Here is a 12,387-nt window from a genome sequence, read left to right as displayed (position 1 = left end):
AAGATTATGTACATTGAAGGCTCTAAGTAAAGCTTAATTCCTATTTCAAAACCTATATCTGTTTTGGAAAATCTATATCTTTTGCATTGAGAAGTTTGCATGTTAAATTGATTTCCAAAATGTGAGAAAGAGAAGTTATTTGAGATTTATGTGCATTCAGAAGCTTGCATAATATTGAGATTATTTGCATGAGAAGAGAAGTTGCATGAGATATATATGTTATCTATATGTGAGGAAAACCTTGTTTTGGAGGCCCCGTTGGGACTATGTCCTTTCGGAAGAAAAGAGAAAGAAAGAAGTTTGAGAAAAGAAAGAAACGGTCACAGAGGACCTACAGATATTTATGAAGTAACTTGGTTGATATTCCCGAGTTGCTAGGTTGGATACTACCCGCCGGGTTTGGAATCCTGGTTAGGGGTGTGCACACTGACAAGTACGATACCTGATTCCACATAGATTTTATAAGAACCAAGAGTACTGGTTCTGTGGGAGAGATGAGTATTAGGCCGGCTAGATGCCGAGCCCAGATAGGTTCATTCACGATTAGTGAAGTTCCTACCTCACCCGCGAGTTCAGAAAGAAAGCAAGAAAGAAGAACGAAGAGAAAAGTGAGTAAAAGAGACTCAACAGAGATCCTCCATGGAAAATATTCCTTTTTATATAAAGAGAGAGAGTATATCTATATATTTATAGCATCATGTTCTATTCATATCATGACTTAGCAAATGTTTCATTTAGAGCATTTGAGAAGTACAGTCTTATTATTGTTTAAGAGTTAGCATGATAGCATGATTTTACTTGTTGAATTTCAGTTGTCTCCTTATCTATCAGTATGAGTGTGAGTACTGAGTAGTGCATAATAGACTATAGTTGGAGATATCTGTTTATAGCATGTGAATGTGTTAAAGTATGAGTTATGAGTTAAAGCATGATTATATGAGTTATAGGTTGCAAGCATATAGAAGTGTTTATGTATATCTATTGAGACTTGTTGACTAAGTGTTGTAACTGTTTATGTTCATACTTGAGACTGCGTGTGAATGAGAAATGTTTTCCAACCTATATCTATAGTACTTTACAGGGTTGATTGGTTTTATACTTAGCATTAATTTGCTAATGTGTTTATTTTCCTACTTGTTTTATAACCCCTTTCAGGTGGACCCAGTTCTTGAGAGTGCACGTGATAGTGAGTGCATAGTTTTAGTAGTAGTAGTTACTAGCCAGTACCTTCTGTTTAGTAGTACTTGTAACTGGTTGTAGTAAACTATCTTTTGATGGTGCGTAGTCACCGAGGTCGTGTCCCCTATATTACTATTTTGTAGAGCTTTCTACTCTAGTTTTGGGTTGGTTGTTTGTAGCCTGTGCAGTTACCGTGAGTGGTGACTGTGGCGGTGACACCCTTTTTAATTTATTGTTTGGTTGGTTATTTAGTTATCTAAGTTATGCTTATTTATCTTAATTCAGTTTGATTTATATCGGGTTTTAGATTTTAGAAAAAGGGGGTGTTACAAAAAGTTATATTGGTGATTGCTTGATAAAGCCTGAAAGGTAGCAAGGGGTTCCTTTTATAGGGTTTGGACCCTTACTTTCCGCTATAAATGGCTTAGTGACAAAACATTGCTGTACCCAGCGTTTCTCATCAGCTTGTTGCAAATTATTTGTAAAATGACTCTTCTATCCATGTAAATCCCTAATCTGAATTCACCTTTCACCTCTGTCATTTCACTCATTTGCACCCGCCTCTTCTCACTTGCGACTGTCTCTGCTAAGTGCTTTCTCTGATCCACCATCTCACACGGATCGCCAATGCTCTCGCCGGTCCTCATTGTTTCTCTCCAATCGCCAGTCACCACTTCTACTCTCCAAGGTTAATTCATCCCCTCCATATATCTTTCTCTCCAATCCACTTGTGTTAATGAAAAATGTCTATTTTTTGTTGGTTTTCTCCCATTGCCGAATTAGCTCATATGCAAAATCAAAGATTAAAATGCGTTTTCTTCTTCAGCAAATGTCATTCATATAGTATGTATTTCTGGGTATATATTTTTATGGTTTTCTGGGTACATATTTTATGGTTTCATGGGGATGTATGTTCTGGTTTTCTGGTGTTCTGTTTTTTGTTTTTGTTTTGTTTTTTTTTTATTATTTTTGTTTTTGTTTTGTTTTGTTTTGTTTTGTTTTTGTTTTTTTGTTTTTTGTTTTTTTAAATTTTGAACTGTGCGAACTTATATTTAGACATCAATTGTTATGTGGTGAATGATCTTTAATTTGTAGTTTATTTAGGTGAGTATTGAATAAATGCAATGCTTAAATTAGAGGTCTTTGTGATTTATATTTGTAGTTTATTTAGGTGAGGTCTTTGTGTGATTCATATTACCATTTATCTCATATCTTACTCTGTTACAATGTAGTATCTATTCATAACAACTTAGGTCTTTGTGTGATTTATATTACCATTTATCTCATATCTTACTCTGTTACAATGTAGTATTTGTTCATAACTGTAACACCCCCGATTTTCATGCCAATTTAAACTTAAATATGCAAGATAATCTAACCACAAACATAAGCAAAACACAGCGGAAGTCTATATATATAAAGCCAGAAAAAGGGAGTGCTATGCCACACTCACACCATTGTGAACGCACAGGTAAAAACCATCATCAACAATCTAAAATATTGTTCAACATAAGGGGCACACAGGCCCAAAACACAACTAAACTGTCTAGGAGACTAAACTAGCCATCTCTAACGCGCTCGCCGACTACTCAGGACCTGAAAAAGCACATAAAGAAATGGGACAACGCCCGGTCAGCGAATAATGCTGGTAACCCATCAATACGCGTCAATAGCATATATAGATAGTATTACAAAATCATTTTCAAAACAGAATACAGTATATATCAGTTCAAAATCATCAAGGGAGAAGTCAACCACAAAGACTCTATTTCACTCTCAATCAAGACACGAGAATCAACATCCAAATACCACATCAAGACACGAACAACAATAGAACACTCAACACGCACAAGATGAAATCCACTGATCACAAAGCAGAAATCATCAAGGCAAAGACAACAACAGCCACAAGTACAACTCGAGGTGTATTCTACTGATCACAAAGTAGAATACCTCCCGACATGCTCAACAGATAAGGATAAACATCCACACATTGGCAACACATGCCATCGTGACAACACATGTCACAATTTCCACAATCCATCATTATGCCCGGTTCCAACCTTATGGCTACCCCCAACCTTATAGCTACCCCCAACCTTATAGCTAGATCCAACTATTACCTCCAGGACCCCTGTACATACAAGTCCAACCTTATGCCTCCGGGAACCGTCGTTCCCCACCTATACCCACCAAATCAACAACCATCGATTTCATAGTACACGAGGGTACCATTCATTTCTCGGCCTGAAGCCCACTCCAACACATATGAGCCTATAGCCCAGTTCACAACTCCATAATTGCGTCATGGCCACCACGAGGACCACTGCCGTACCTTGGTGACTAATGTCCCATACCATTAATCGTGCAATCCAGGTACAGCCAACACACACAACGTCATCATAGGAATCAATGAACGGATCACAACGAAGATATGAAACCATACTCAATCAAGGAAGGATTACAATCCGACTCCAACGATGATCAACACAAGTTATCATCCACAAGAGGAAAGAACAAACCACACACACTAGCATTTCAACATCAAACTAGCATGCTTATCAAACGGGTAAACCAAACATAGTTCCGAAGAACGTACAAGACTCATCATGGTTCAACGAATCACAAGGTTGAACACTTAGTACGATTCAAGACACCAAATCCTACATGGATTCCTACCATCACGTTCTAGACATATGTAACATCAAGAAGACAATCAAATAGCCCAACAAAAGAACATCGGGAAATCAAAACATCAATTACCGAGTCAAAAGAATCACGGGGAACAAATCCCCAACAACCAACATAGTGTACCCCGCGGGAACCATCCCACAACACGCCTGTACCCCGCGGGTGGAGCGGCGGGTGGACCCCTACCCGCCGTTCCGCCCACGGGTACATGCCTGTACCAAAAATAATCCCTTCGGGAATTTTCAACACCAAGCTCAAATTCAAGTCCAAAACACCCAAAATCTCACAAAATACAACAATATGACTTGAATCAAAGGAATAGCTAAGCAATGACATACAAGAACCTAATAACAAGCTCTAGATATGCATTCCCACACGACAATGCATCAAATCTCACATTTCATAGCAAAAATCACAAGTAGAAGTCAAGAAATTATCATATAGGTAAGTAATATAGATTTTGTAAAGCATGTGTTACCTCTTGTAGTCTAAACCTTCACTTATTACACTTTAACAAGCTTCTAACAAAGCTCTCCTTCAATACCAACTTCAAGAACACACCACAAGACCATAAAGATTTCATCTTTAGGAAAAGATACCTTTAAAAGCACTAAAAACACTAAAGGACCAAAGATCTTACCCTCCTAGATGCTCAAGAGTAGGAAATGTGGAATCTTGGAGACAAACTTGGAAGATCTTGGAATGCCCAAAATTGGCTTGGAAGGTCTTGGAATGCCCATAACTTTATGATAGTAATCCTTAAAAATAGTAAACTAACAATAAGAGCAAATCTGCTTTTAGTTATAAACTATTCTGGCATTGCCACTCATATTCTTTTAGTTTTGTATCAATATATTTTGACTTTTATTTTATTGCCACAATTAATCCTTCATTTTTTTTTTGTCATTCACCGACTAATAAAGAGAGCTAACATATAATTTTAGAGAAAATTACACTTTTAGTCCTGTGACTATTGTGGTATTGTTAATTTGAGTACTTGACTTTAAAAACTATCAATTTAGTCCCGTAACTATGCAATTTTTAACACATTTGGTCCTTCCGGCCAAATCACCGGCCAAATGTCCCCGGAATCTTTTAATCCATTTTAATATTTTTTAATTTGGGGGCAAATCAATCATTTCCTTCATCTTCCTTCTTCTTCCTTCTTCTTCATCCTTCTTCTTCATCCTTCTTCTCCTACTCTGCAGATCGGAAACACGGGAATGGAAGAACATAATGGTTCTTCATTTCCTTCTTCATCTTATTGTTTATTGGAAAGCTCAAACCATAATTGTTGATTAGTACCCAACCAAAGAATTCATTACACGCATTCAACACACCAAATCATCATATGATAATGTCAAAAGGACATAATTTGTTTAGATGGAGATCAAAATAGTAAAGTCGACAACAAACTAATATCACATCTTAGCGAGGCAGGCAGTGCAGTCCCACAAACTATAAACATTTCTCAGGAATAAAGCAAAGAATGCTCACATCCCTGTGGCTTCGCCGGAGTTTTTTTGCGATGGGGATAAGGTGGTCGCATTGAATCTCAGAGATAGGTCACCGGGATTGACTGGAAGGATTGATCCGGTGATTGGGAAACTTTCAGGGCTGGCTGAGTTTAGCGTTGTTCTGGGGAGGATAACCGGTGCATTGCCGGAAAGCTTGTCGGAGTTGCAGAACCTCAGGTTTCTTGGAATCAGCCGGAACATTCTCTCCGGTGGGATTCCGTCGGGGAAAGCCTTCTTCTTCGTGAATACATTATGGAATCTGGCTTTTAGCATTATGTGTGTTAATAGCGCTTGCCCTTTCCGGCACTTTCCCGGCCTCCCTCGGCCACCGCGCAAGAAGAATTACTGCAATGACTCTTTTCTCTCTACTTCTTGCTGCCCATGCTTAGCGCTATGAGACTCATTATTTGAGCTTTGCAGCTTTGGATCGGAAACACGGGTCTGTGAATGGAAGACCAGATTTCTTCCTCCTCTTCTTTCCTCGCTGCCTACTTCTTCGCGTAAAACTTGATGCAATGACGAGGAGGGATTGAGGGAAGCAGAAAACAAGAACAAATTAACTTTCCCCCTTTTTTTTTTAAGCTTACAATGACCATTTTACCCCCATAAATAAACTATTTTAAAATAATTACGTTTTTCCGGCAACATTTGGCCGGCAATTTAGCCGGGAGGACTAAATGTGTTAAAAATTACATAGTTACAAGACTAAATTGTTAGTTTTTAAACTCAAGTACTCAAATTAACAAGACCACAATAGTCACAGGACCAAAAGTGTAATTTTCTCTATAATTTTATTATTCAAGTTTCATGTCCCAACATGTAATTTTTCTCCATTTCTTGTAAGCTTTTAAAATTGAATGATGAATTTATATGTTAGTCATATTTATTAAATGATGAAATAACAAAATTTTTTAAAAAGGCTAATTGTTGTAAACAAATAAAAGTTAAAGAATGCAATATGATAAAATTATCAAAAGAATAAGAGTAAAAATAATAATAGCACAAAAGTCTTTAACAATAACTACTGTGTTAACTAGGGGTGAGCTACAATTTGGATTATCTGAACTATCATTCGAAACCAAACTTTAATTTAAATTTCGGGTGAATTCGAATAGTTATCGATTCAGATATTTTAAAATTTGATATATCCGAATATAAATTTAATTCGAATATCGGGTGTTAAAAATTTACTTGAGCCGAAACCCGAACTAATCGAAATTTTATTATTAATATAATAATATAAATTATATATTTAATTTTAAATATATTTCATAATCAATAATATATTAATTCTCAAAAGTCTCTTAATTAGTAATTATTATTTTGTCTTATTTTTAGTTTGATAGCATATGAAAAAATATAAATACAAAAATAATAAAATCATTAAAAATTTCAAAATTGATAAAAAATAAAATATTGGTATATCCAAATTAACTTAAAATAATTTCACCCAAATTGAATATATCTGAATTAAATTTGATTAGGATATTAGGCTCTGTTTGGCAGAGCTTATTTAGGAGCTTATAACTTATTTTAAGCTACTGATAAGTCATAAGCTCTGTTTGGTAATGTTCCCAAAATAAGCTCCTAGCTTAAAATAAGAGCTTATTTTGGAACGCTACCTTAGGTAGCGTTTCAAAATAAGCTCCTAGCTTCCTAACTTTGTTTCCATCTTTATCCTTATTATTTTAAAGAAATGACATAATTTACCTTTCCTAATTAAAAGTCCCTTCTCTTCTCCTTTATCCGCAACTTTCACTGCAATTATTATTATTATTATTATTATTATTATTATTATTATTATTATTATTATTATTTGCAACAATATTGCTACTTCATTATGAGATGCTAGATTGTGATCATGCTAATAGTTTTATTTCAAAATGTTAATTTTTTTTAAAGATAAAATGTTAAATTTTAATATGTAAACAAACTAATTTAAATTTTATGAAGATGTCATTTTTAGTCTTTTTATATTTATCAGCTTATCAAAAAGTTAATTTTACCAAACACTTTCAATCATAATAACTAGCTTAACAACTCTTCAACTTTCAGCTCCGAACTTGCTTTTCAGCTTTTAGCTCATTTTCAGCTTTCAACTCCTAGCTTATAACTTTTCATCTAGGTTTGCCAAACAGAACCTAAATGTTAAAAACATCACTTCAAATTTTCAGATATCTGAAATAAAATTCAGGTATTACCTTAATTGAACCGAAGCCCTACTGTTAACACATGTTTTCCTCTAAATAGCACTACTTTCCCCAATTGGTCAATTGACTATTTTCTGTTTCCCATTTAAAAGAGAAAAAAAAAGAGTGTGAACATGAAAATAAAAAATGAAAAAATTCCGTATCAAACAAACCTTTGACTCAATCTGGCCATCTAGGATTCTGTGCACTGTTTTTGCTTTGCTGTTTTTATTTTTATTATTATATTTGTAATGCATACGACAGAATAGAGAATTATATCGTTAAAGTATAACATTTTTACGTTTCGGCTATGACACTTCTTCAAAATGTTGAATTCCTAATCTCAATGTCTTCATACTTTGAATAGATAGAGCATGTGACAGAATGTAAATCATAATAATTTAGTGACTCAATTATTTTAATAAACAGAACTAAATGTTAATATACACATTACTCATTTTAAACATAATCTCTACACTACTGTTACTAAATTTTAAATTTTGTTCTCTTCTCTCAAATATTACCTACTGAACTAGATAAATCCGTGGCAGCGTTTCAGCTCGGATACAGAGGAATGCGCATAAAGTATAAACATTAGAACATAATACGTTCATACACATATTTTTCTTTGTGGGGTATGGTAGCAGTTACACGCTTACACTTGTCTGATAAGAAGCCTTCTTGTCATGCCGTGTGTAACTGTGTAAGACTCCGGGCCTCTTTTGGTCATCCAACGTTTTCTTCTTCTTTTGCCGGTCTGGCTGCTTGTGGGAGTTCTTGGTCTTCTGGGTTTTTGTCAAAGATTGAATCTTTAGTGACATTGTTGTGAATTCAGGCTGCCCCAGAGGTGATCTCTCTCTCTCTCTATTTCTTTAAATTTTTTTAACCCATAGATTTTTGGCATGATATCTGAGAATTCTTCTTCTCCAAGTTTATATCTGAGAATTCTGGTCAAGATAGACGGTTGACAGTGTCATATTTTCCAGTCTTCAAGTTTATATATGCTAAGTCTTCACCTCCATTGTGTATATGTGTTTGTGTTTATATCTTACATATCTTGACCAAAAGTTTGTGTGTGTGCTTGTTTACTGAACCGGAGAAGATTGAATCATTGCATAGATTTTGGCTCATCTAAATTCTTGGTGAAATATCTTTACTGCATAATTTTTTTGTGAAAAAAAAAAAAAAAAAAAAAGTGTTGTTGAGTTTTAAGCTATGGGGTACTGTATTTAGTTTTGAACTCAAAATACTGAAAATAGTGTGAGTTTACAGGTTGAATTGATTGAGATTTTGCTTAGGTTACAGTTAGTTTAAACTCTTGCAATTAGCAAAGTTTGATATAAGATGTGGTTCAGAGTGGTGTCCCTAAGGCTAAAGTATTATTAATTTTCCAGCTCTTTACTGGGGTTATAAACATACATCTTGGTTGTGATTGAGATTTTGCTTTATCTTGCTATCATGATGTGAAAAATGGAATACTAATAAGGTTCTATTCTTCTTAAATCAGAATCTGCATTCTGCAGCGAGCTGAGGGTATTGTACTTCTTTAATTTGAAGACCATGAAGTGTTTCGCCCTATTCTTCAATGCTCAAAAGAAGGAAGAAGAACTGAATACAGTGAACTCAAATTCGGCCCTCTCCTCCTTATCTGGCTCTTCTGATCCTGAACTGCGGCCGTCCAGTCTTGAGTATAATTCTAAGACTGCATCAGATGCTAGTACGGAGTCCAGAGGAAGAACGCAGTTCCCGAATTTGTCTGAGAGGCCTTCTAATCTCAGGGTCTTTGCATTCTCAGAACTCAAAACTGCAACGAAAAATTTTAACCACTCAACCAAGATCGGGGAGGGAGGATTTGGACCGGTGTATAAGGGAACAATTAAGAATTCTGAAGATCCCACTAAAAGGGTTGATGTGGCCATAAAACAACTTAGCAGAAGAGGAATACAGGCAAGCTAAGCTACTTTAATTTCTCCTGTCATATTTCCATCAATAGCCACTCCTGTTGTTACGATGATGTTATGAGTTTCTTGGTTTATGCAACAGGGGCACAAAGAATGGATGTCAGAAGTGAATGTACTTGGTGTGGCTGAACACGAGAACCTTGTCAAATTAATTGGATATTGTGCAGAAGATGATGAAAGGGGAATCCAGCGCCTTCTGGTATATGAATATATGCCTAATGGAAGTGTGGAAAATCATTTGTCGGCCAAGTCAGAAACACCACTGTCTTGGATCATGAGGTTGAAAATAGCTCGAGATGCTGCACGTGGCTTAGAATATCTGCACGAGGGAATGGATTTTCAGGTTAACTTCTGCTCATTCCTTATGCCCGTTTATAGCAATACTAGGCACTCACAAAGAATTAAAGTCAAGCATATGATTTCTACGCTTTAAATCTGCCCAACTCCTTCCGGGATCAATCTCTAACCACCACATCCTTACTCAAAAGATAGGGAAAAGAATGGTACAACTCCATCCAAGTTGGTCAGACTATTGACTTGGTAATCATAATGTTACAAGTTCGACTCCCAACCGGAGCGGCCTATTGCCTTCTTGGCTTGAGCCGGTCAGCTATAGGCAACCAGGCTAGTTTACCTCGAGGAGCTGACCCTGGGGCTGTTGAATTAGCTGATAAGTGTAAAAGGATAAACTAAGATATTAAGATTTTGATTAATAAAGGGTAGATGGTGTCATTTTTGTAAATTAATAAAGATAAAAAAAGAAAGAAAAAAGTTAAAAAGCTAGGAGCTTATTTTGAAACACTAGTTGGATAGCGTTTCAAAATAAGCTATTATTTTAAGCTCCCTATGTTTTACCAAACAGAACTTAGCTTATTTGTAGTTTAAAATAAGCTATAAACTCTACCAAACAGTATTGAAGATGTAATTATGAATGATTGACATTGCCTGAAATCTGTGTCTTTGTTGGAAATTGTAGATCATCTTCAGAGATTTCAAATCTTCAAATATTCTACTAGATGAGCAATGGAATGCAAAGCTATCAGACTTTGGGTTAGCTAGGTTGGGTCCTCCCGAAGGGCGTACTCACGTCTCAACTGCGGTATGCACTTCCATAACAATATACCTTAGCTTTTTTCATAATATACTTAATTTAGCAAATTTCTTTTTCCTGCCAGTCTTGTGAACATAGTCATGGGCATAACATAGGTAATTATATATTATTGATACCGAACAATACTAGGAAAGTGAATTGCATTGAATGAGTTTTGTATCTTGTATTGATGTGATATATATTTGTGGTTGAACAGGTGGTTGGAACAATGGGATATGCTTCTCCTGAATATATTCAAACAGGTCGTCTCACATTCAAGAATGATGTATGGAGCTATGGAGTGTTTCTCTATGAACTCATCACAGGGAGACGCCCGTTGGATAGGAATCGTCCCAAGAGTGAGCAGAAGCTCTTGGAATGGATAAAGCCATATGTATCAGATTCAAAGAAGTTTCATATGATAGTAGACCCTAGGCTTGAAGGCAATTTCGTAAGGTCAGCTCAGAAACTCTCTGTTGTTGCAAACCGCTGCTTGGTGAGACACCCAAAGTCACGCCCAAAGATGAGTGAAGTTCTGGAGATGGTGAACAACGTTGCAGAAGCATCCACAGGATTGGGGAATCCTCGGCGGCCCATAAGATCTTCACATCCTATTCCAAATAAAGACGATATTGACAGAAAAAAAGTTAAAATATGTTAAGTGATATCAAAGTTGGAGATGGTGGCTGGCTACATTGGTGAGAGATTTATGATGACGCGAGTCATAGAAGGAATTACTAACGTCTTCTATTGATCATAAAAGTAGAGTGAAGTGCAAATTCTATTAGATTGGCTATACTAATGGCTGCAATGATTTGGTGGTGAGAAAGCAAATGCCATAAAAATATTGTTTTGCTTTAGAAGCCCTCGATCTATTCTTTTTGGAATTTATCCTTCAATTCTGTGTCAAAAGCACTGTGGTTGGCCATTAATATATCTTTCTATACTTGCAATGAAAGATTACTTTCTGGATTTCACTGCTTTGATTCAGCATTCGTTCGACATTAGATTTTAAGTGCCCAGATGGCAAAATTTTCCTCAATCTCCATCTCAAGTTGGAAATATCATTTTTTGTCCTTTTTTATCCTAGCTTTTCACCACATGCAGGGTATGATATATAGTCTTTCAAGTTTCAGAATGCAGGTCTAATGGCTTGGTTGAATGCAAAACTGAAAGTAAGAGATAGCTGCTGCCAGGTTAGTTTGTTTTAGCAGAGAAACAGATCAGTAAAGCCATCCTTTTGAGTCTGATCTGAGTACGAGTTTCTGATATGATATTTTGATGCGGTACATGAATTGAAGCAATAATGGTTAAGTACATGAATTCTAAGAGACATGCAGTTTGGTGGCTATTTTTATTGGAAATTTGGATTAACTTTAAATATTCTTAATATTTGTAATTCTCTTTATGACTATTTTACTTTTCCCATGCATGCTTTTAATATTTGCAACTCTTCGGTTTTTCTTAATTGTCTATTTAAACAGACTTTTGTATTGAGAAGTTCAAGTTTGAATATAATTGAAAGTCTTTGAGTTTGAGTTATATTGTGTGTGTTCTTTTGGTTTCCCTTGTTTTGCATCATATTTACTTATTCCCGTTTTCTTTGTGCAGTCAATGAGATAAAAGTGATGTTGAGCATGGAATATATAAATCTACGGTCTCACTATCAGTTAAACTTTTTGTTTTGGTTAAGACGGAACACATTTTTGACTGAGCTTATACTGTTAGCTTGGGCATTTAGGATCTTAATTTATTACACT

General features: G+C 35.7%; 1 protein-coding gene across 2 annotated transcripts; it reads left to right on the top strand.

Moving 5' to 3' along the window:
• Positions 1 to 8,268: 8,268 nt before the first annotated feature.
• On the top strand, positions 8,269 to 11,599 carry LOC109163628 (probable receptor-like protein kinase At5g47070). 2 transcript variants are annotated; one of them, XM_019312364.1, is made up of 5 exons: positions 8,269 to 8,423; positions 9,100 to 9,523; positions 9,620 to 9,880; positions 10,514 to 10,636; positions 10,845 to 11,599. In XM_019312364.1, the coding sequence occupies exons 2-5, from the start codon at positions 9,137 to 9,139 to the stop codon at positions 11,286 to 11,288; spliced, it is 1,215 nt and encodes a 404-aa protein (XP_019167909.1). In that variant the 5' UTR covers positions 8,269 to 8,423; positions 9,100 to 9,136; the 3' UTR covers positions 11,289 to 11,599. The 2 variants fall into 2 exon arrangements, with proteins under 2 accessions (XP_019167909.1, XP_019167910.1); XM_019312365.1 differs by having other exon boundaries at positions 8,287 to 8,423; positions 9,084 to 9,523.
• The last annotated feature ends 788 nt before the right edge of the window (positions 11,600 to 12,387 follow it).

The sequence above is a fragment of the Ipomoea nil genome, unplaced genomic scaffold, assembly GCF_001879475.1.
Source record: "Ipomoea nil cultivar Tokyo-kokei standard unplaced genomic scaffold, Asagao_1.1 scaffold3030, whole genome shotgun sequence".
NCBI lineage: Eukaryota > Viridiplantae > Streptophyta > Magnoliopsida > Solanales > Convolvulaceae > Ipomoea > Ipomoea nil.
Note: the sequence above shows the minus strand (reverse complement) of the source record. Positions and strands in the feature narration are given on the sequence as shown.